The sequence below is a fragment of the Mugil cephalus genome, chromosome 20 (assembly GCF_022458985.1).
Source record: "Mugil cephalus isolate CIBA_MC_2020 chromosome 20, CIBA_Mcephalus_1.1, whole genome shotgun sequence".
Taxonomy (NCBI): domain Eukaryota; kingdom Metazoa; phylum Chordata; class Actinopteri; order Mugiliformes; family Mugilidae; genus Mugil; species Mugil cephalus.
Window position 1 is genome coordinate 5,846,210 of NC_061789.1, and position 24,600 is coordinate 5,870,809.

The following is a 24,600-nucleotide window of genomic DNA, read 5'->3' on the forward strand; positions in this document are numbered from 1 at the left end:
TAAAACATGGTGGTCCTTTGTTAATCTTTAATAGTTCTGTCCTGGAGAATTAACCCAGATGAACACACATTTAGGGCAACGACCTCAAACACACACTCATTCCTCTGTGTCTTGTTCTCATCCATCACCCTTTTCCACTTTCACTTCATCACTCCCCGACACTGCCTTTCGTCACTTTTCTTTAACTCGCCTCCGCTTATCTCTGACCTCTCCCCCGTTGCCCTCACGCTTTTCACTCAGTAATAAAAACAAAAAACAAAAACAGGATAATTCACTTTAGTAAACTCAAAAACATGAGGGGGATGAAACTAAAAATGGCCAAACAGGAACAGTAGAGTAGGGGAAAACCTTAAAATGAAAAGAGAACGAGGAGTAGGAGGAAGGAGAGGACTGGCCGAGGAAAAGCTGGCATTGAGCGATGGGTTGGGGGGTAAGTTGATCAAAAATTTATGTCCCAAAGCCGAGCTGGGAGGTTTGAGCTGGTGGTCTCAATTCATACGAACGTTTTTGTTGAGGGAGGGGGAAAAAAAACAAGATGAAACACTGAACAGTTCCCACAAATAAAGTAAAAATATACATTTAACTGTCATGTCTTCAGCTATGAAAAAGAAAATATACTTATATATATATACCGATCAGCCATAACATTATGACCATAATTGATGAGTAGGCACTTTCAGAACATTTTGTCCTTAAAGTTTTTTAGGCATTTTAATTGGGGGAAAAAATATGTTGTGCAAATTTACTGGTGTGGAATACACAATGGACGGAGTCAAAGTATCCAGCACGGACATAAACGCAAGGACACAGAAGAACAAGATCATTCATTTCTGAGAGTGACATCACGACAAGTGGCTGACAAACACGGTCTCCCCAGACATGACCTCTTCCATTATTCACAGAGCAAGGCCTCAACCGTTTACTATGAAAACATCTTCCCTGGAGACATTGTTCTTTCGGTCTTTCGGGAAGACTGAAGTCTGTCGGTTCGTTCTATAAGGTCAACGACGTACGTGTTGCCTTACAAGGACTTACAGTGGAGCTCGGTGGGAAAGGGATCTTCCCGTCGCAGTGGATGATAACGAAGGGGAAGATACATGGAGATATGCTCAATCAGTTTCAGTAGATTAGACCCGGAATGCACAACCTAAGAAATAGAAAATGTGCTGGGTGGTAAACTGGAAACACACACAGTATCTCTTGTTTTCCTAACCAAGCATGTAAAATGAACAAATAGGAGACTGTGTTCTAACTTATGGCTGCAAGGAAGAACATCTCACTGCACTGGATCAGCAACAATGTGAAAGGCTGCCATAGAGGGTTGTTTGATTTAGAATATCTTATATGCAGACTGCACTTGAAGTCAGATCAGTTTTAATAAATATTGGGAGCCTGTCATGCATGTGGAGGGTTTTTGTTACTGTATTGTCAGTTGTGTATATGTGCATGTGGGGATGAATTGTTTATTTACTTGTTCTCATTCATCAATGGATTTGAGAACAGATTCACATCTTTCTCCTCTTCTTTACAGTCAAACTCTGCCCTCTGCTGTCTGCATCAGGATGTTACCTGCAGAATCGTGTGCAGCTTTTCTCTTGAGTTTAAACAGTCGCTACAGTTTATGTTAAATAATAGTAGCTTTAATAGTTCTAGTCTGAATCAATGAAGAATATTAATACCAACAGTGGACCTCTTGATTATTCCTCTCCTCTGGGCTGTGCTGAAGACTGAACAGCACGTCCCTATTAGATTTCCTGAAAATGTATAACAGACGTGTTCTGTCTTTTTGCAGAATGAGGACAAATTTGCATTCATTATGAAAAAAAAGAGTAAATAAACCCACATAAACCCTAATTTAATCTCAATTAACCTATAAATAACTCCAAGTGTTTGTCTTTGTTTTAGTGCAAAGTGGTACATTGTGAAAGTGTTTACATATAATGAACTGCACTTTTACAAGACATGTAATGAACAACTGGACATTTCTAAAGAAAAAGAAGTGCAACAGCGGTTACTTTTAATTACTTTTAATCTGTGATATATACACCAGCAGTCAAAAGTGGTGGTGTGCATACTTTTTTATGATCCGATACTGACTAAAGTTCAGGCTGGTATCCCCGATACCGATACCCGCAGTGAAACCAGACACACCTCCCAGTGTGGAGAGCCCACGTGATAAAACATATAATAATATGTGAAGATTTAGGAAATGTAACACTTTAGGATTTAAAGATAAAAAACAAACAAACAGACATTTAATAATGATAAAATGCACAAATACTTAAGATAAATAAATAAATAATTAAAAGAGTTACAGATTAGGAATAGTAAAGTAATAACAATAACGCAGTAAAAGAACTTAATTAAAAGCTAGATTAAAAAGACGCGTCTTGAGTCTCCTTTTAAAATATACAACATTACCTCGAATGACTGAAGTATCAAAAGTACCGATATTTTGGTTTGATAATTGTTTTTAGAGCATAGAGATCTGGTATCGGGTGTATCGATATTCCAATATCGACCCCCATGTCAGTATCGCGGAGAACAACGCGAGATCTCGTACCTCCCGGACGAGCTTTCCTCGCCGCTCCACCGACTACTTGTCACCAAAGATGGCGGTTTGCTGAGTGCTCATGGATACACACATTTCTCGGCTAGTTGTTATCGCACCCGAAAAGCCAACTCCTAAAGCACATTAACTCCTCGGCGGGCAACTATTTCTCCACTGGAAGAAACGCCGGTAGCCACCATGCAGATCACGCTTAAAACGCTGCAGCAGCAGACGATTCAAATTGAGATAGACCCCGAACAAACGGTGAGTTGCTAACTGTTAGCCGACCGTGCTAACTGCGGCTGGACCCGTGTTTTAAACCTTACAACCTTAACCCGACCGACTCCTTAGATATGACGAATTCAAGCACAACTCGTATAACTTGGGTTAGAAAGCGCGATTTAATGACTTGTGTTGCTAATTAACAACCTATTAAAACTTACGAAACAACGCGATACCTCATCAGGCTAACATTAGCCAGTTAGCTGAACACACTGTTAACAAAGTCATCGCGACAAACATGCAGACGAAGTTCTCGTTGTTGTAGCTCGCAAGGCCAACGTGAGGCGAGCATTGTTTCGAGTTTGTTTTAACATATTATTTAATTGTGTTTTACACAATTCATAATGAGTCATTCAGGGAATTCGTGCTAGTTAGCACAGTCATGCTAACTGCTCACATTGCCCATTTTTCCACACTGTATGTACAGAATGTCTTTATATTTCTACTTTCGTCTATATATTTTTCACAGTGCTGTTATTTTTTTTGTATATTTTGTATATTATTTCAAATTTTATATATTTTTGTGTATATTCTTATCTTATTCCGCGTTATTGTGAAGAATTTTCCAGATAAATAAACAATATGTCCTTCTAACTCAGAAGGCCTCATAAAACCCTGCATTCATTATGAGAAAAAAGTAAATAAATTAAATGCAACTTCATATTTCGTTTCCGAAGTAGTCATAACTGTTTCGTACCTGTCAGTCCTTAGCAAACCTCTACATGACTACATATAACATAGCAATTTATAGTCAGTTTATTTGTTTTATCTTCATTTTTGTTTTTTTCAATTTTTGTCCTTGTAAATAAAGATGATTGAGTCTTGAAATAATAGACTTTAATGATCCACAAGGGGAATTGCTTGCATATAAAAGAAACTACAAGTAAAAATAAATATTAAAAATAGTTTTCTGCTCATGTAATTATTATGTTTTGTTTTATTATAAATATACCAGGGTTGTCGAGCTCATTTTAGTTCAGGGGGCCACATGGATCCCTAATTTGATCTCAAGGGGCCCGGACCAGTTTCACAACAGCATATTAACCTATAAATAACTCCAAATGTTTCCCTTTGTTTTAGTGCAGAGTGGTGCATTGTGAAAGTGTTTACGTTTAATGACACTACACTTTTACAAGACGTGTAATGAACAACAGGACATTTCTAGAGAAAACAAAGTGCACTTTCTGTGTAGTTCCAGGTCTCAGTCTAAAACTGTGTGAAATCTGGAAACACAAGTTACGTTTAATGGAAAAATTCATCCAACGGACCAGATTAGACCATTGTTGGCCCATGAGCCTAATGTTTGACACCTGCGTTGTAATTGTAATGCTTAATTATATTGTAGTGTCTCACTGGCTAATACACACCTGGGAAGATTGACTGATTTTTATGCCTTAAACGTGCGTGCTTTAAATAATAATGTTTCCTTTTTTCTCTTACCAGGTGAAGGCCCTGAAAGAGAAGATTGAAGCCGAAAGAGGGAAAGATAATTTTCCTGTATCTGGGCAGAAGCTGATATATGCAGGAAAGATCTTGCAAGATGACACGCCAATCAAGGACTACAAAATCGACGAGAAGAATTTCGTCGTGGTGATGGTGTCCAAGGTGAGAGCTGTGTGTTTTATTACGTCCCATGTCTTATAGTACTTATTATTAAGGTTAATCGGCTTGTTTTTTAACATGCTAAAGGCGAAGCCGGCAGCAGCACCAGCACCAGCAGCAGCAGCAGCTGCAGCCTCGCCACCAGTCTCAGACGCCCCCAAACCCCCCGTACAGGACTCTGGCTCCACGTCAACACCTGCTCCGACCACAACCCCAGCTCCTGCCCCGGCCCCAGCTGCTGCCCCCGCCGCTTCTGAGGAGGCCAAAGAGGAGACGAGCGCCGCAGCCACGGAACCACAGCAGCCAGCGAGGTACGATCCATTGTCATGGGCGAGAAAACCTGAAAAATTACGAACTTGCCACTGGAAATCGTTAGCGAAGATAATTGCTATTTGGAGGAAATGGCAACAGACTGTAACGAGATCTATGAACCGAAACTTCTTTCTTTCCTTGTCAAAAACACGTTGTGAAGTCTGTTTGCATATAAAGTAGTTTTCTTTTTACATGCACAATATTTTCCACATGCTTTTAATTTGTAGTTTCCCACAGTAACCGGGGAACAACAACTAGAGGCTCCTCAATATTTTGCTTATTCCTTAAAAATAAATATTAAATCAATAAATGTGATTCAAGGATGAACCAAATGATTTGATTCCTGTATGTGGTTCAAAATACTCCACAGACGACACAGGACATGTTTAAACTGAGAAATATTTCTTTAAGTGTAGATTTATGCTTATTTTATTTAAACTCCCGGAAGAAGGTTAGAATACAAGCTGCCTTTATAAATGTGCAATGTGCACCCACTGATGATGCTTTTAATGCAGCGCCACCAAGGACCTGAACATCTGATGGCTGTTCAGACAAGGTTTACCCCCTTGTCCCGGGCATATAGAGATTTCTGTGGGGTCTACGAATCTTTGAAGCATGTTACCTACTGTAGATTTTGAGTTTTGTTTAAAAAAAAAAAAACTCAGATTAGTTCTGATACCTAGTCATGTTTCCTAACCCCGTTCCCAATTAACAGAACTGGATATTTATCAATTATATGTTTAGCATTTAACATCTTTTCCAGTCTGTTAGCGCCCAGACATGTTTTATAACTCCATAAAGGTAATTAAACAGCCGTAGTTAAGCGGTAAATCTAATAAAATATGTCTGATTATACGTGATGCACTCAGTGGGTGTTTATTCTACAGTTTATGTCTAATTTAAGGCCAAACGATTTAGGATCGAATCCAGCGCTAACCGTTTGTTTTCTCTCTCATTATCCGAGACAAACTTTTTTTTGTTGTTGTCCCCGCGGAGTAAGTGATTTGCGGTGTTATTTATTTACATAGATTAGATTCTGATGTCTGCACCGTCAACATTGCCAGCTGTCGCTCTCTGCTCAGCGTCTCCTCGCCTCAGAATTACACAAATGTTAAGTCATCTGTTTGTTCTTTTCACCTCTGCAGCTCCAGCGGTGGAGGTCAGGGCTTGGACGCCTCCTCGGCGCTCGGTACGTAACGGATGCCTCCACATTACCTCACGTAACGTACAAAAGTGGTTGTCGTCCGTCTCCTCCCATGCAGCAGAGTACACGTTTCCTCAGCGCTGTTAAATATAAACTGTATCATTTCAGACTGTGATGTTAAAGGATTTATGCGCCAGCTGCACAGTCCTAGGTTATAGTGGCTCTGCCAGAAGTTGTTAATGATGTCAGTCGGGGACTTTACAGACTGCAGTGCAGCTACATACCGGCTCTAAATTTAGAGCCTGACAAAGGAAAGTCGTCTCTTGTTGTGATGCCACAGAGAGTGATGGGGATTCCCATTTGGGCTGCTGATGCATAACTCTGAGGGAAGGAAGTGGATACGTGCAACGCATCTGTTTGAGTCTGTGTCCCACACATGACTTGGATTCAGTTTATTTATATTTGTCCGTCCATGTAGAGAATCCCTTTTTTAGTAATACTTAGGGGTGGGTACTTGCAACGAAGTCACGATACTTGAGTTAAGATTATTGCGATATATATGTAATATTCTACATTGTTCACTGAGAAATTTGAAATGCAGCTTAAGATAGATCACAGTGATACTTGAGTCAAAAAACAAGATTAATCCAAATGATCCTTTTCCAATTTATTGTACTTGTATAGACAAAGTTGTGGCGGAAGTCGAAGTATTGCGATATATTGTCATTTTGCAATACTTTTTCTTCCGTTACAATATTAAAAAAAACAATAAGACATTAAAACCATTATTGTATCGGTATGCGATACATTATCGGAAGAAAAAGTATCGCGATATATTGCCATATAGCAATACTTTTTCTTCCGATACAATGTTGATTTTGTCTTGTCTTTTGTCTTGATACGAATTAAGACATAAGTACCAACTTTAAAATTAATTAATGCATAAAATCGAATTGTATCGGAAGAAAAAGTATTGCGATATATCGCTGTATCAATATTTTTTTCCCTTACCTCTAGTTTACCAATGGGAAGAAAGAAAAAAAAATCTAATTTAAGAGGTCCATGAAATGTGTTTAGTCCATATGTAACACTGAAAAGATGGTGATAAGTGTGTTTTCAAGTTAAAACTAGACTAAAGAGAGTTTTATCAACCTGACTGCACATGAGGCGACACAAATGAATTTAGTTTTGCCTTTAAAAAAAAAAAAAAAAAAGAAGAAGAAGCTCAAAAGACTAATGGCTCGAAAAAGCAATTTCCTGCTGACGCATGTTAGAAAATATGTCAAATATACATCACTGGCCAGTTCATTAGGTACATTAGTGAAAACCAGCGTATTCTAATATAACGGTCCTGCACTAAATCTTCGTGTAGTGTCGACTCAACTGTTTTTTTAATTATAACCGTCATGATGGAGGGATTTACTGCAGGACTCTGATATGAACGTGCACTCCTTTCTCTATGGTGTACCTAATAAAGTGGCCGGTGAGTGACTAACAGCCTGCGTGTTGTGTCTTTCAGTGACTGGAGCCGAGTACGAGGCGATGCTGACGGAGATCATGTCTATGGGCTACGAAAGGGAGAGGGTGGTGGCTGCGCTCAGGGCCAGCTTCAACAACCCCCATAGAGCCGTGGAGTACCTCCTCACTGTACGTCAACACTTACTCTTATTCACGCTGTTTTTGTTTACACGCGTTTCTCTGAGCTCATCGGTCTGTGAGACGAGTTATGGACGGTTTGCTCAGTTAAGAAAACCGGACGGTGCGTTAATTGGGAGAGTTGTTCACACCGTTATGTTTATTCATGAGTTTTAGGGTATAATAAACCAACAGCTGAGTGGCTGTTGAGGATTTTCAAGGATTCTTGATTAATAATCCTGTGAAGGGTCTTTTTATACCACTTTTACATCTTCTTTTACATTTTTTTTCACACTTTTTGAAAAGCGAGTTGTCGTTTTTTCACGCAGGGCAATTTTGTCCCTTTTGCAAAGTATTGAAACTCATTGCAGACTGGAAAATGTCCGAGAGCTGCCATGATTGATATGCATTCGTGCTGTATATGTGATCGCTCTACAAGTTGTGTATAAACTCAAGTTACGCATGCACAGTTCACATCACGATCGTCGGGATTTCCCGATCGTGACGTAGGGTTAATTCACGTCTCAGGGAGACCAACAGGAAGACAAATCTTATGGGAGTGGACTAAAACTTTCCTCTGTTTTGAGATCTGAGGCCACGTTAACACGTAGCAAAACAATCTTTATTTTTCTCCAGCTTTCCTTGGCGTTGAGAATTTTTCCGTAAAGGTCGATCCATCGCAAAACCGCGTCTGGTTACAGAAAGGCACATTGTAGTACATACCCCAGGCCTATGTGTGGCACTGTTTATTCTCCAGAACTCAGCCAAAAAAAGAGAGGCCTTCTTGCCAACCTTGTGCGCCGTATACAAAACATATTACAGTCCGTAACATTTTTTAGCTCATCGTAGCGGCGAAGTGCACAGTGCAGCACTGTCATAAACCTGTTGATGTTGTTGTTGTTATGAGACGTGGGAGGGGCTAGAGGCAATGACGTCATCGTGTTCGTATCAGGCGTTCATACGTTTTGGGAGAAAAAAAGAAACTGCACAGCCCGGGACCTGGATTCATAAAGGTGCGGTTACAGTTGCAGAAAAATCCAGATCCATCATGGACTGTCGGCCTTAACGTGCAAGACTTTTGCGGTTTCACTCAAAAATTGGATTTGTGTAAACGTTGGCCTGAGCGAGTGGCTCTCGCAGCCCTGGAGCTCGACAGTCTGACAGGCTGCACATCAACGTCGGGACAACGCTGTAGCTTCTACGTCAGTTGACTCAATTGATAAAAGTCTGAGCCGCCTGTTAGGGTCAAAGCAAATGAAATGTCTAATTCTGATCTGTTCTCGTCTTTGGTTTGGCTGTTTGCAGGGTATCCCCAGCAGCCCGGTCCAGGAGAGTAATCCTCCAGCCCAGGCTCCCGCATCTGGACCCACAGAAGCTCCGTCTCTAGCAGAAGGTAGGACACCACGCACCATGAACCTTTGTTCGTCCTTTCAACCACTTCAAACAGCATGTGCGCAAAGACTAGATTTATTCCAGTTACACGTATCATATCATGCATGAACAAGTTACACCACTGCTCTCGCTTCCTTGTGATCGGCCCAGATTGTAACTGATCTGGTGATGACATGAGGCAGCAGCCGGCGTCTGGAGTTCCCCATTCACTCAGGACATTGTGTCTGTCAGACGTGTCCTCACTGCAAACAAGACACAACAACACATCAGTACCCAGAGTCCCTCATTGTGAATTGTCAGCTTTATTTCTTCGTTTCTTTGCCGATGACTTGATACTGTTCGTTTAATTTTGGGCCTATCTGAGCCCCGATCTGATCTTAAATGTCCTCCACTGGATATTCTTTTTTTTTTTTTTTTTTTATCTTCCTTGTATTCTCCTAGATCACACGTGCGACTGTAAGTCCGATAAATAGGGCAGCGTTAATGTAGCCAGGAGAACTAGCTCGTATGTTAGCCAACAAAGAGAACAGGAGACATTTTGACCCTACGGGGACGTGGTTTTGGTTTACGGCCGCCTGATACAGATCATTTTAGAAATGCTTGGAACATCCATTCTGTTAAAACACAAAGTCGATCATGACACTTCTCTCATGCATCTAATCCGTATCAAAAATCTATGAATTCAAGCAAAGAGCTGATATAACAGATAGCGACTCACCTCGTTTCTGTGTATCAGGTGAAGCTTTTTTTTTCCCGCAGGCTTGTAGAAATTGTTGCTAAGCCTGTTAGTCGCCATGTGACTGACATGTGGCTTTTACCTTTTTTTCCTGAGTTTTGTTTGTCTGAACCTGTTTGATTTGTGTTTAAAGATGAGCAGAAGTTTCTGTATCACCATTATTATTATTATCGGCCCGTTGGGACTTGCTCATTTGCGAGAAAGCGAAAGTGTCTCGGTTATCAAACATTAACGCCCGCCCCCCCTTTTGTAATCTTTCATCAGGAGAGAACCCACTTGCATTCCTGCGGACTCAGCCCCAGTTCCTGCACATGAGACAGGCCATCCAGCAGAACCCTGCTCTCCTACCAGCTCTTCTCCAGCAGCTAGGCCGGGAGAACCCGCAACTCCTACAGGTGACCTCCTCCTCCCGCTTCCCCGCTTTTCCACCGCCACGTTGGTTTAGTTCAGCGGGTTTGTTCTCTCTTTTGACTTCCCGTGTGCGTCTCCTTCCCCGCAGCAAATCAGCCAGCACCAGGAGCTGTTCATCCAGATGTTGAACGAGCCGGTGGGAGAGGGGGGCGACGCGCCAGAGGTTGGAGAGATGGGGGCGGCCGGCGAGGAGGGCGCGCCCGTCAACTACATCCAGGTTACACCTCAGGAGAAGGAAGCCATCGAAAGGGTGAGCGAAGGAGACGTAAGACTGGACGTTTGGAAGCGTTGTTGTTGTTGTAATTTGTGTCTTGACTTTTTTCCTCCTCGTCTTCGACAGTTAAAAGCGTTGGGTTTCCCCGAGGCGCTGGTGATCCAGGCCTACTTCGCCTGCGAGAAGAACGAGAACCTGGCGGCCAACTTTCTCCTCAACCAGGGACTGGAAGACGACTGAGCATCGGAGGATCACTGCCTTCCTGCTCCTCCCTCCTAACCCCTTCCCCCCCTTCTTCAGCTCAGCATAAAGACTGCACCCCCTGAAAAAATTTTACTGTACAGCTACCAACCTCAGCTCAACCCAACAGGAGGGGAGGGGAAGGGAGGGCAGCAGGGTTGGGGTGGGGGGGACGTTATGGGATGGGATGGGAAGGGAAGGGGCGACGGGGTGGGTTTAGGTTTGTTTTTTTTTTTTTGTTTTCGGAAAGGGGGTTTAAAAGTACACAAAGTCTGACGATGTGTGCAGGAAGGTGTCAGAGATAGGGGAGGGGGCGGGGAACAAAAAAAAAAAAGTGTGGAAGAATTATGAAATCCACGTGAATTCCAATGGAATGTGTGGGGTTTGTGCAGGGGAGATCTATAATTTGATTTTAGACACGCTTTGTGAACGTTAGGGAAAGGGAGCGACCGGAGGTAGGGAGGACGTACGGGAAGGACGAATGGGTGGATGAAGGGGTTTTGCGTGCTTGAGTGTGCGTGCGCGTGTGTGTGAGTGTGTGTGTGTGTGTGTGTGTACGCCTGTGCAGAAGGATGTGATGCAGTTCAGCTAAAAACAAAAAAAAAAAAAAAAAATCAATCATGCATTCTCTAAAGTTTGTTAATGCTGTAGCTCGATTGTACGGAAGCACATTCTCTCCTCACTGCACTTCGACAACATTATCAGTGTGTGTGCGCGCGGGTGTGTGTGTGTGTGTGTGTGTGTGTGTGTTTGTAAAAACTGCTTGTGTGTACATCTGTAAGCCTCACATACCCTACATCCAAGAATGAAATTTAGCCGAGATGGACTGGAGCGTTGCTGCCCTTTATGTATGTGTCTGACATGATGTTACTGGGTGGGGTGGGGTGGGGTGGGGTGGGGTGGGGGGGGTTTAATCAGTCGAAATGGGAACTAAACTGACAAATAACATATCTTGGTTATTCTCTTCTCCACTTTGTGCCGCCCTCAACTGTCCCGCAGCTGCACACACACGTTGCAGCCGGATCACAAAATCCTTGCGAAAAACGCAGTGCCTCTCCGTTTAGGTTCCTCAAAACGTGCATCTCATTGCTATATTTTTGTTAATGCTAATTAACGCTACCCATAAACATCTGCTGTGCAACTGACAAATCACATTTCACTAGCTTCTGATTATGTCCTCTACTGTTTAAAAAAAGAAAACAACAAAAAAACAGACAACTGATTGTTATAGTCACTTTTATTATTATTTGAAATTATTTGAATTACTTTGAAATTTTATGGTGCCGGGGATGTTTGACTTATGTAAGCAGTTATTGCTCATGCAGACATACACGACTCCGAAATTACGTACGTAGGTAAATGTATTTACACTTAAACCAGTAGGTTTGTTTGAATTTAATCAGCATTCATTTGATTTGCGCAGTGGAAAAGGTCCCCAAAAAAAAATTAGCAAAGGATCATTCTACTAACTTTACTCTAGAAAAGTCGTGTGTCTAGAAAAGTCTTTTTACTTTATAATGCTCTCAAAAAACCCTTGAGGGAAACAAAACCAGTTTAGTTTCGTATCTGGAGGTAGCGCACTGCTGTTATGATCCCAATCTGGGTCAAACCGTAGCTGAAAGATCTAAGTGCTGATAGAGCTTGAAGTTGACTTCCCTGTCATTGTCTAAAACTTACGGCAGTCAACCGTGACGGAGGTTTGTTCTGAGTCTCATTAGCCGACCAACCACTGCTGCGTAATTTATTCTTACCGTTGCCTAATTCTGGTGGTTTAATGAAGATGTCGTGTAATAGAAGTTTGAAACCATGACCACAAAACCTTTGCCAAAACTCACCTGATCGGCTCAAAATATAAAGCTTAAAATACAGTTTTTTTTAAAAAAAAACGTTTTGTCCCCAAAGGTTTGTCTGTGTACACCAGTCTATCACAGGACTAAACACAAAGAGACATTCACACTCACTTTCACATCTGTGGGAGGATCCTGGGTGATACGACCGCGAGAAACGTAGCCAAGAAACGTTACGTAGTGGGCTACAACAAAGAGACAAACAACCATTCACACACACCTACGACCAATTTAGAATCTAATGAACATGTCTTTTGCTTGTGGGACGAAATACCCGGTGAAAAAACCCAGGGAGAACATGCAAACTCCGCACTAAGGTTAAAAGCTCCGGTTTTCCTTGGCGTTGTTAGGATAATTTCTCCGTAAAGGTCGATTCATTGAAAAACCACATCTAGTTGTAGGAACACCTATGCGTGGCGCTGTTTCTTCTACAGAACTCAGCCAAAAGAAGAAGAAGAAGAGGCGGCATATGCTCTATACAAACCCTTTTAGCTTATCGTAGTGGTGAATTAACAATATATATAACTCTAGCCACCCAACAAGGGTCAATATCTGATGCAGCACTGTCATAAACCTTTAGTCCACCATTGATGTTGTTATGAGATGTCGGGGGGGGCTAGAGGGGTGCGGCATTGATCATTGAGTTTGTATCAGGCGTCCACACAAACCGCACATACTCCGTATTTATCTAAAGGTGCAGTTCCAGTCAAAGAAACATCTAGATCCATCATGACGGTCGACCTAAATGTGCAAAACTTACGCGGTTTCGCCCAAAATTCGTATTCATGTAAACCATAGACTGTATAAAGATGGACAGTGAAACAGCTCCTCAAAAGTGAAGTCAAAGCAAGTAGAGCGCCCCCTGGTGGCTGGCTGCAGTATGGATTATAAGCTCCACCTCCCCCATGTTAGTAGGTGGGATTTGGGCCAAACTAAAACACTAAAAATACATGTCAAATAATTTTTTTAAGGATGGTTTCAGTCTTTGTGGGTAGTTAATATAATACTGATGCATACCCAAATGTCAATTTTTCTCATTTTAGTTAATTATGGGACCAGTTGTCATGCCAACAGCTACATGAAGCAGTCCAGTGGGACCGTGAGTTGTAAAAAGAAAAAAAAACAACAACACATTTTAAAATGCACAGTGTATAATTCAACATTTCCTTGTAACTGGTTAATTATACACAAATGCCAGTGAGTCTGGAGGAAGTGTGGCCGGTGTGGTCCATATTTATATACAGTCTATGGTCCGGACCCAGCACCTTGTGGCTGTGAAGGCGTCATTACTAGCCACCACGCTGAAAGGCCGTCTACTCAAAAAAATTTAAATATCCAGAAAGTGACCACTAATACCAAGTGTGAACCAGGCCCAGGACTGATTTAAGACCTTCAGTTTAAATATGGGCATGTTATCAAGGACACAGCTGCGCATTAAACAGCTGATAAGGGGCAAATGAAGCTGCGAGGAGCAGATCTAATCAACCATCGGCATCGGAATGTGCACACGTCAGCTAATATCTACTATTACTCTTATTTAGAAGATAACTTCTGACCCGGACTCTGTTCTTTTAATTTGTGACTCGACTAATTCAAATTGACATCTGAGTAAAAACACTTCTGTCAAATCTCATCCAGATAATTTGGTTCTTTGATACCAATTAGATTACTCCTTTTTTTTCTTTTTTAGTCAGTACTGAGTCAGGTACTTGTATATGGTTGATAGTTTGGGGCAAAAAATAATGTAAAACCTCTAATTTGAATGAAAGAGTAACTTTAATGAAGACAACATGAAAAACACAATTAAAAAAAATCTCTGCAATTTACTTCAGAATTCACCTGTGTGGCCTAAAATGTAATTACTACTTATTGTACAGTTGTTTTAGGAATATTAGACAGCAGAACACATTTATATGAAATTATATGATGTAAAGATGGCTCTAAATAGTTTATAAGTTTATTAAATTCTGTTTAAGGTCAACCTGCCCAAAGTATGGGTTCAGATAATTACTTAATCATTCTTTCTTAAATGAATGGTCTGAATAAAGACATCCAGACTCATCTAGTTTTATCAATATTTTAATGGGAGCATATGTGAAAACAGGGCTCTGGTTTGCGGTGTGTTAATTAGTACAGCATTCCTCTCGGACTATGCTGTGCTACATTAAATATCAGCAGTCTTTCTGGCCTCAGACTCCGTGTCTCATTAGCGCGGTCGTTCGCCTCACTCCAAGCGCGCAAATTACGTACTGGTCCCGTCCGTGGAGGCTCCTTCTTGATGGAATTAATCTGGAAATACTTCTCCAGTTTGCGGCGGATGAAAAACCAATGGAAGTCTACAGGTAAAACACAACCTGCACGTCTCACAGAGAGATCCAAAAGATAGAAAGATAAATAGATCAAGTTAAATTATTTATATAAGTTTAGATACTGTAGATGTTGAGTTAACGGCCTGACAGTTGTGATATTACCTTTGCGTCCACATTGATCTTCCTGACATGATTCCTGGCTAGTAGAGATTTCATCTTAACCGCAGATGTTTTGATATCAGACGCTGCCTAAGGCTACACATGTTCATATCCGATCGTCTGATACATCTCCAAGTGTGTCTTTGTAAATCAATTTCCCTCCGTTTTATTAAATTAATTTCCAGTTAAATTACAGATTGTCTGTTTCAGAATTGTTTCCAGTCAATCTTTCAGTTATCTCAGGGATTTATCTCAGTCTGAGCCCATAAAAAAAGTTGCTGTTGCTCGTCAGCAACCATCTCAAAAGAGTTTGGAATTTATAAATCATCATGGATCGACCTGAAGCTGTTCATGTTACGACTACGCAACAGATCCACTGTAGAGGACAGATCAGCAGTTAGCAAATAAGTCACAGCAGATACTGATCACAGCATCCTTTGGGTTAATATATAATTGAGGGACTTTTGAAGTCCATGGGATATAACTTTATACACAAAAGTAAAAAGACTTAATGTTTTTTAAGTTCATTGTGATTATGTCTGTACAAAATCCACAATTATTTATTAATTCATTAAAAATGTCTAGATATCACAAAAACTAAACAACTGTTTAATTTAATAACCACCTTCCAATTAGCTAAACAATAATAAAATGAGTTTTTTCAAAATTTGTTTTGATTGGTATGTTCTGGTATATTCTTTCTTATTTAATATAGTGTGTGGATTTACGCATGTCAACAGTGCTACTACAATATATTTATGAATAATTCTCAATTTACTTAGTTGCATATATAATATTGAGAAGAATCTTTCCATAAAAATGCCATGTGGTGATTGGTTATAGGCGGCCATGTTGATTTTAGGCCTGAAAACAGCCAAAATGTGATCGACTATGATACCTGTCAACTACGTTAAAGTCACGTAATTATATATTAGCATCATTAACATTCACAAAAACAGCAATTGCAAATTATAGGCCCACCCTGTATGAGCTGCTCAGGGTTTTTCTTATATATTTCTGGCTTACATGTACAGGCTCCATCTTTAGTGAAGTATTTCCACACACTTGCTAGTTTGCTGCCATGATCCACTGGGGTCCACACGTCTTCTCGGAGGCATCCATGTTGCTATTGTCACGTGATCCATTTTTTTTTAAATGTCCTTTTCTGTGACATCCACATCAACACAGTAATAACGACAGCCGACAATCGCCAGGGTACAGTCAAGAACATCCTTTTATTCAATCAAGTAAAGGTGTTGCTCTTTTCAAACTGTTTTTTATTATTATTATGGAAAAGAAACTGTAATTAACACATGCATTTCACCATGGGCTCTGGGAGGTGTGTCTTGAGGATGGGAGGCTTCTCTGATACGGAAGAAGTAAAAAGAAAAAAAAAAGGGTGGAAGGAGGGCCACTCAAAATTTGGGTGGGGTTATTAATCCAAAAAGGGGCGTGGCTTCACACCAGCGATAACAACGGCCCTGCGTCCTACAAATCGCGTTAGAAACAAACCCGAGGAAAATTTTAAAATTAAAAAAAAAAAAAAAAAACGACGGCGGACGGCTGGGGCCACAGGGTCCGACCGGGCTCATGGAACGGTGCAAGGGGCAGAAATCGCACACACCCACCCTCCACAACACAACACACACACAGTCACACAAACAAACACACGCTCTGCTCTGTGCACACCGTCCGTCTCCGATATGGCTTCTCAGCTGTGGCGCTTTTTCACTCGTCGAGGCTCGATTGATAATACTGCTGCTGGCTTCATTTGCTAGACGAAGAAAAAAATTTAAAGTTGCATACGTTTCTTTATTTGTTTTCTTCTGTGATCAATTTTGCTGGTGGAAATGTGCGGCGCTAGCTCTGCAGCATGTCGCCGGCTAGTTTAGATTATTTTTTTTAAATTTTTTGGAACCATAATCACCTTTGGGCAATATGGCGGAATCGTATGCTATGATTGTGCTAGACGTGAGCAGCTCGGTCTCCGCGCTCCGCTTTTTAAGGTGCTTCGAGTCTTTTTTTTTTTTTGTTGTTTTTTTTTTTTTTTTTTTAAGTTCACGATTATTATTATTTTTTTTTAATACCTGGTCTCATTCAACCACTAAGAAAGGTGCATAATCGAAGGTCTCGACGCGGAGTGTTAGCCGCTGCCTAAGACACGTAGTAACAAAATAATAAAAAATCCAAATTCAATTGTAGAAAAAAAAAATAAAATAAATAGTTAGAAACAAGGATTACAAACAAACCTGCCTACACTAGCAGCCCTGCTGGTCACCGTCACCCCCCCCCCCCATCCCCTACCAACAATTTAAAAAAAAAAACATTTTTTGAGCGTTTTTTACCCCTCAACCAAACCACCGACTGATCCCAGAGGGTGAAAACTGCCCCCCTTCCTTTAGCCCCCCTCCCCTCCCCTGTCCTCAGCACATACCCAGAGCCCCCGTGGTGTAACTTGTTCACTTACATTAGCTGTTGAATGGAGAAGCTGAAGAAGATGGGTATGGTAATACAATGTGAAGCGTACAGACAAGAATAACATGTGAGCTAACTGCATTCTGCTCGGACGAAAAAAAAAAAAAAAAAAACAAACAAAAAAACTTTGCGCAATTTTTTTTTGTTTCTTTTTTTTTTTGTTTCTTTTTAAACCCCGCCGTTCAGAAGAAGGGAGAAAAGGAAGGGGAAGAGGAGAAGGAGGAAAAGGAGGAGGAGGAGGAGGAGGGAGAAGCGGCTAAAGACTACTCCAGTGTCCAAGATAGACAGACGACAAGATACAGAGGAAGAGAAGCAAGACAGAAATCTTTTTTTTTTGTCTTTTTTTCAGCTTTTCTTAATTATTCAACAATAAAAAGAGGAACTAAATCACACCAATTTCCTTTAGTACTATGTATACTGCTTTAAAAAGCTCGAAGAAGAGGAAGAGAAAGATATAGAAGTATGAAGGAGGGGACTTTTTTTTTCTTTTGAGATGGGCACTCAGGATTACAAGATGGAGTCTGTGAACAAAAGGCACTTTTTAGGGACAACCTTTAAAGATGCTCTGAGTCTATAACACTACGTCACCAAACGAATATTTATAGTCATTTACAGCGGGTAGATGGAGGGGAGGGGCGGGATTTCGGGGGGAAAGTGTGTGTGTTTGTGTGTGTGTGTTTGTGTTTGTGTGTGTGTGTGTTCAGAGAGGGGGGATGGGGTTCATGTTGATGGCAGCGCCACATCTGACCTGACAGGGGGCGCCAGTTCCCTCTTTTTATGGACTGAAATAATAAAACTTTTTTTTTTTAAGAATTAACGTGGGAATCCGTACTTGTGCATCTCCCAAAATTGGGTAAGATCTTGTCTTTAGGGTGGTAAATTTTGGAGATTTTCAAAAATTCTGCACGATTATTATTATTATTATTTTTTTATTTTTTTTTAAGGTTGGGGAGGAAAAATGCCTTTTGTCACAACAACCTTTTTCATACAACGAACCCCTCCCCCCCTCGGTAAATACAAAAAAAAAAGAGAGAAATAGAATAATGCATGTTTTTCCTAAAAATTTGCTTTTATGATAACACTTAATTTTCGTTTATTATTTTATGTATAATAGAGATTGAATGTACTTTAATCTTTTACGAAAAGCACCAGTTTTCATAGTGATATATATTTTATGAGTTGCAAAATTGTTCCTTCAGCCCTCCCACATTTTTGAAAAACAAATAAAATGACTTTTTTTTTTTACTTTTCATAAAAAAGTGATAAAAGGAAGGAGAGAGAGAGAGAGAGAGAGAGAAAAAAAGGAAATTAAAAACAATTTCCCCAAAATCTTACTTACAGAGACTGGGATTATTTTCTCGCCGCCCTCGTATTTAGAGTCCCGGAGCGTGAGGACTTTGAAAACAAAACCAGAAAAAAAAAAAAAAAAAAACTTAAAGAGGGTATTCCCTCTTTTTTTTTCTTTTTTTTTTTTCGCGTGACACCCTCAAACTAACAAACAAACACAATTCCTCTACCAAGGCATTGCACATGGCTCAATCAACATACATCATTTAGTTTCAAGAACAATACTTCCCATCAAAACAAGAAAGAAAACAACAAAACCTAATCTTTCTTTTTTTTCTTTTAAAAAAAAAATCCTCAACTACATTATCATCATCACTTGTTGTCTATGAATCTATTGTTGTGTTTGCAATGGATGTCCTTTAAAATGCGGGTATTTTCTTTTTTTTTTAGAGACTCAAATTTTATTTCATTTTTTTTTTCTTTTTTTTTTCCCAAGATGCAACCTATGACTGTGCGGTGTACGCCATGCTTCAAAAAATAACTAGACTGCCACAGAGCTTATCTTGCAAATAAAAAAAGTATATATCTATAAATATATATGTGTATTATATATAAAGATGCTTGCGATTATCTAGTGAGCCGTCACCGTTTTTTTTAACTTTTTCCTCCCCTCCTGACATAGATTTTTTTTTTTTTTTTTTAATCACCATTCAACTATAGCTTATATGTGAGAAAAAAGAACCTGAATTCATGTTTGACAAATTGCATAATGGGAATACAGAGGCACTTCCATAGATTAGAAAAGAAATCACCTTAGCCATCGATATAAACGTCTTAACTCGGCGGAGCTAGTTTCTCTCTACGAAGCTGATGAGATGGTCGCCAGTCGGTTTGGCCAGCTATGTCGCGTTTCCCTGCAGTGAAGAACGTGGCCAGGCAGTCCAGTTATTTTGTGAGGTTGGATGGGTGGTCTGAATTTGATAGGAGGATGTGTGTGTGGGCTAGTTTTAAGATTCATATATAAAAAAAAAAATGATTAAAAGCATAAAGGCCTCCTCAGATTGTCTTGTTTTTCATTTTTTTTTTTCGTTTTAAGACTTCCCTTTGAATTCAGTCGGGCGCAGGGGATGTGTTTGCATTAATAGTGAGTGGTCTGTGCTCTACGAGTTTTTTTTTTTTTCTTTTTCTTCCATCCCACTGATTTAAAATACTAAGTGGTGGTAGATCTATTGTAATGCTTACCAAAAAAAAAAAAAAAAAAAGAGACTCACAAGGTTGGCTGGCATGATTGTATTAGTGCAGTTTTTTTTTTTTTTTTGATCTATAAGGGCTCTTCCATTCACAACAGCTAGGGAGGGGGTGGGGGGGAGTGCTGGTGAGTGTGTGCGCGTGTTTTTTTTTTTTTTTGGGGGGGGGGGGGGGGGGATTACCGTAGCAATCAATACCCTTCACCCGATCGTGTGTGCCGACGTAAAAAACAAAAAAAAAACAAAATTAAAAATGGCCGCACGAGTGATCTGCCTGTTGCTAGCCTTTACAAGCCCCCCCTTCTTCTCTCTTTCTTTATCGGAAAACAGATATGTCACATATTCATTTTGCTCCGCAGTGTGGCCCCCTCTGCTCTTGGAGCAGCCGCCCGTCTGGGAGTGTAAACAACAGGGTATACTTTAGGGAGACAGAAAGAAGAAGAGCTACTCTCTCTTTACCTCTGGGTCCCGTCTTCAGCAACCTTCCCTCCTTGGTTCTGCTTTTTCCACCACTCGTATATATCATCACCACCACCACCACCAGCCACTAGCCGCTAGCCGCTAGCTGTACCTAGATCTAATAGCAGATGCGGCAAACGTTCTTTCCTTTTTTAGCTTTTCTTTTTTTTTCCCCTCCCCCTGACCTGTATGGTTCATTGGGTCAGTTCCCAGAAAAAAAAATACGCTTCCCGTGATTGTCAAAACCTTTTTCGCTGTGCAGAGGTTTGTCTGGCACTGGTGATGGTAAACAACTTATTTTATTCATTTTTTTGTTTTGGCAAATATGCTTATTTCGTTTGCCAGATGAGTAAAATTAATACCACTCGCATGTTCGTGTGTTAGTAAGAAGCTAGAGCTGGCCTCCGGTTAGCCTAGCTTAGCATCAAATTGGGGGAAAAGGGGGGCTAAAACAGCTAGCCTGGGACAAAAGTGTAACAGCGCAATGAAATAATTCGACAAGGAGCTGTGGCGGCCATATTTGGGCATGAACACATTCCTCGTGCATAACTTTGTAACATAACATTGTTGTACTAATAGTGTTTTGGAATCTCAGATTGTAATGCATTTAAAAATGGATAAAAATGTCCACGATGTCGGACGTTTGAAGCTTAACGTAGCGGCTCTGGTTGCCACCATCTTGGTTTTATCACGTATGTCTACTCAGCCTCTAGTGGACACTAGAGGAACTGTAGTTTTTGGCACTTTATCTTGGCTTATTTTTAACGCCCACGAAAACTCAACAAGTGACCAATTGTTTTGTTTGTTTGTTTGGATTAAGCAAATTAGCAAGTCAAGGTGTTTGTTTTCTTATTTTGTTACGAGGCTAGCTATTTCTCCCGTCTCCAGCTTTCGTGCAAACCCAGCTTTAGCCCGACATGTAAGTGGTATCAACGTCTTCATGTGATCATATTTCCCAAAATGTCCCAACTTTTTTTTTTTTTTTCCCCGTTTCCTGCGAGCGCTAATTGATCTGGGGTTAGCTAACCACCCTGTCTACACTGCTTCAACAATACCGCTTCTTACTGTGTTTCTCTTTTAAGGTGCTGTCATTCAAATACAAAAAAAAAAGAAAATAGTACAAATCCAAAAGGAATAAATTCAAATAAGAGAACACGCAAGAGATAATAAAATCATTCATCTACATTACAAGAGGGCAAATGGGGAAATCAATAGCTGCTGTCTATATAGTCAAGAAAAACTGATTGTGATTTTCAGTGTGTGTGATGTTTGAATATCTAATCAAGGTAAAGAGAGCTCACAGGGCTTACACTGTGTATAAAATTCAACTATAGTAACACCACCACCTATAAATACTACAGTCTAAAGGGTGTGTGTGTTTTCATACATGCTGCGTTCATGTGTGCGGGGAGATGTGAGAATAAGCGGAGGCCAATGATTTGTCAAACGGGGTCGGGGGGGTTGAGGACATGTGAAGGCTTCTTGTACCTTGGTTTAATTCCTCCTTAAAACTTTGAAAGTGTGGTTTACCTCCCATGCCGTGTAGGTAAATAGTGCACATCGTTAGGATTAGTGTTAATCGATTCAGCTTGTAGTGCAACCCTTAATCAAGATATGTTTTGGCATGGTCTCTCTCTCTAGTTAGTAGTAGGGTGAAAGGGGGAGTCAATGGTCGTTCAGAGGGACAGAAACATTCGTCAAATTCATTTTTGTTTTTTTGTTTTTGTTGGTATTTTTTTTTGGGGTGATGACAGACATCACAGGAGCAAGGACTGCAGCGTTAACTGGAAACCCTAACGGTTCAGATCAGGCGTTGTGGAAGAAGCTTTTCGTCGCATCAAACTTGCTGGACAGTTAATTTTTTCGTAGGAGACCGCTTTTATTCGTGCTCAGGTTCCTCCTCCTCGTCCTCCTCCTCGTCCTCGTCCTCGTCCTCGTCCCGCGGCTTTCGGCTGCTGTGCTCTGCTGGTTCGGTGGTTTGAGGAGAGATGCCTGCTTTGTTTGCTGCTGTCCCTCTCATCTCCGCCCTCCCCCCCCCCGCTCCCCCTTTTTTGCCGTCTCTCGTCCTTGGCATCCTCCTGTCCGTCCGTTTGTCTTTTCCATCTATCCATCTCTGCTCAAAAAAAAAAAAAAAAAAAACGGGTCCTCCCTCTGACTGCGTTAATAAGTCCAGAGTTCCACTAAAAGCGTCATGCTGTTGTAATTTTCCTGCGTTGCTCGGTTATATTTCGTATCAGGTGACACATACTGTCAGGGCCGGTCGGTGGGTTGGTTTGGAGGACAGTAATTTATCCTGCGGGATGTTTCTCTGTTGTTGTTTTTTTTCTATTTCTGATTGTAAAGAAAGAATTCTAGTTGCTGGTTTCTGCACAGATCTTGTCAGAGGAACCAAGACTGAAAAAGAGCAAAGAGAGGGAGGGGGATGAGATGTTATGTTAGTGTTAAATCCAGTCAAACAGATGCACATATGAATATAAATAACAGATATGAAACTTTCTTGTTGGAATCAGTGGTACAAAATGTGGCCCACTGTGTTATCTGTGACTCACAGGAACGTATTGCATCACTTGAAAAAAAAATAAATAATAAATATATATATTCATATATATATATATATGTTTTTTCTAAATAATTAATCGGTTTGTTTTTCGGCTAATTATTTCTGTTTTTCTGAGTAATATAGATTTTTTTTGGTTTGTTTTCCGTAGGATTTTTTTTTTTCCGTTTTTTGGAAATTTTATTTTTATAATTTTTTTTCAGAGCATTTTTTCTTGTTTTTCTGAATAGTGTATATATTTTTTTAGATTTTAGTATTTTTTTTAATTATTTCTTTTTCTTTTTTTTTAATTATTTTTTTCTAAATTATTTATTGGTTTGTTTTTCAGGCTAATTATTTCTGTTTTTCTGAGTAATATAGAATTTTTTTTTCCAGAGTATTTTTTTTCTTCTGTTTTTTGGAGTAATTTTATTTTTATAATTTTTTTTCAGGGTACTTTTTCTGATTTTCCGAGTAATTATCTTTCCTGTGTTTTTTTCTTTCAGAATAAGTTTTCTACTGTTTTTCATTTTTCTCGTTTTTTTCTGGGGTTAGAAGTCATTTGAAATAATAATTTTATTTATTTAATGGAAGCAGACATGGCTGCAGGACGGCTGTTGTCACCATAGAACCACTGGTCATTTGCGGGTTCAAGGTTCTCGTGGGACTTGAAATATCTCAATAATTTAGGGAAAAATTCCCCAGAACAACATGGGGGGATTAGAAAAAAAAAATCCAAAAATCAGGAAAAAATTACTTAGAAAAACAGGAAATTAATAAATAAATAATAAATAAAATACTTAGAAAAACAAATCAAAGAAATATGTTACTCAGAAAATTATTATATGAAATGAAATAAAAAATAATTGCCCCCCCAAAACAGAAAAAAGAAATTGCTTAGAAAAAACTTTTTTTTTTTTTTTCAAGTGAATAAAATACGCTTCCATAGTGACTCTTGTATTTTAAATTAACTACAGTTCCTGAACTGGCTGCTAGCAACAGTGGCTAAGGCTCCAACATGATTCGTCAACAAACACCCATTCAGACCTTGTATTAACGTCTGTCCCGGGGAATCTAATCACACGTGGCCAGTTAAAAGACGTGTGAACTGATCTCTGACCAAATCTGGGACCAGATCCGAGAACAGTGCTGTTTTTTTGTGTGTACATCTTGACTTTGCCACATTCCTTTGCAATAGTTCTTCCATGAAGAACAATTTGTCCTTATAGCCGTTAACTAGCTAAAAACAAACAAAAAAAACAAAAGAAGAAGCTTGTTCTGGTCATAGTGCACTCCCAGTTGGTTTGAATACAGTGATAGAGATCTATTCACACAGTAGCTGTTTCAATACTCAACCGTGCCTCAAATTATGTGCATGTTTATTTGCATACAGAGCAGAAAACTGAGACTAGATCTGCCTGCGTTTTAAAGCCAGGTGTGGGCCGAATCGCTTAAAGGCGACCGCTTGCGATCCGATTTCCCCAGGACGAACGTTAATGCACGTTCTGAACGTGAGCCTAAGTCTTAAAAGGCGGAATGAATATCCCGCGCACACAAACGCCGCGAGGCCGCACGGAGCTGGACAGTGCTTCTTTTGAGTTTGTACAGCTGAGACCGGGTTTACAGTTTTTTTAGTGGCGTTTGGTCTTAAACCAAAGCACTCGGCAAAAACCTAAACTTGTCGACAGAACTGGGAAAAAAAAAAAAAGTTGTGATTTCCAAAGTTATGAGAAGTTTCTTGAATATGTTTAGCACATTTTGG

General features: G+C 40.1%; 2 protein-coding genes across 17 annotated transcripts in view; one reads left to right on the forward strand and one right to left on the reverse strand.

The window, feature by feature from the left end:
• Nucleotides 1-2,583: 2,583 nt before the first annotated feature.
• Nucleotides 2,584-12,420, forward strand: rad23aa (RAD23 homolog A, nucleotide excision repair protein a). The gene is made up of 9 exons (XM_047570995.1): nucleotides 2,584-2,815; nucleotides 4,277-4,438; nucleotides 4,523-4,746; nucleotides 5,893-5,936; nucleotides 7,411-7,538; nucleotides 8,832-8,919; nucleotides 9,919-10,049; nucleotides 10,154-10,315; nucleotides 10,406-12,420. Exons 1-9 carry the CDS (start codon nucleotides 2,750-2,752, stop codon nucleotides 10,517-10,519), a joined length of 1,119 nt encoding a protein of 372 aa, XP_047426951.1. The 5' UTR covers nucleotides 2,584-2,749; the 3' UTR covers nucleotides 10,520-12,420.
• Nucleotides 12,421-16,050: 3,630 nt separating this feature from the next.
• nfixb (nuclear factor I/Xb) overlaps nucleotides 16,051-24,600 on the reverse strand; it is a 146,049-nt gene continuing 137,499 nt past the window's right edge. For all 16 annotated transcript variants that reach the window (XM_047570994.1, XM_047570986.1, XM_047570983.1 and 13 more), the window contains one exon: nucleotides 16,051-22,696. Coding sequence is in view for 12 of the 16 variants with exons in the window: in XM_047570986.1 (XP_047426942.1) it covers nucleotides 22,682-22,696 (15 nt within the window). In the remaining 4 variants the exon portion in view is untranslated. The remainder of the gene's footprint in view (nucleotides 22,697-24,600) is intronic.

What these genes read in the sequence shown, in the direction of transcription:
- rad23aa (XM_047570995.1), top strand. Translation starts at nt 2,750, where the DNA reads ATGCAGATCACGCTTAAAACGCTGCAGCAGCAGACGATTCAAATTGAG. An exon ending in AGCTCCGTCTCTAGCAGAAG is followed by an intron (nt 8,920 to 9,918) that starts GTAGGACACCAC and finishes ATCTTTCATCAG; the next exon opens with GAGAGAACCCACTTGCATTC. An exon ending in AGAAGGAAGCCATCGAAAGG is followed by an intron (nt 10,316 to 10,405) that starts GTGAGCGAAGGA and finishes CGTCTTCGACAG; the next exon opens with TTAAAAGCGTTGGGTTTCCC.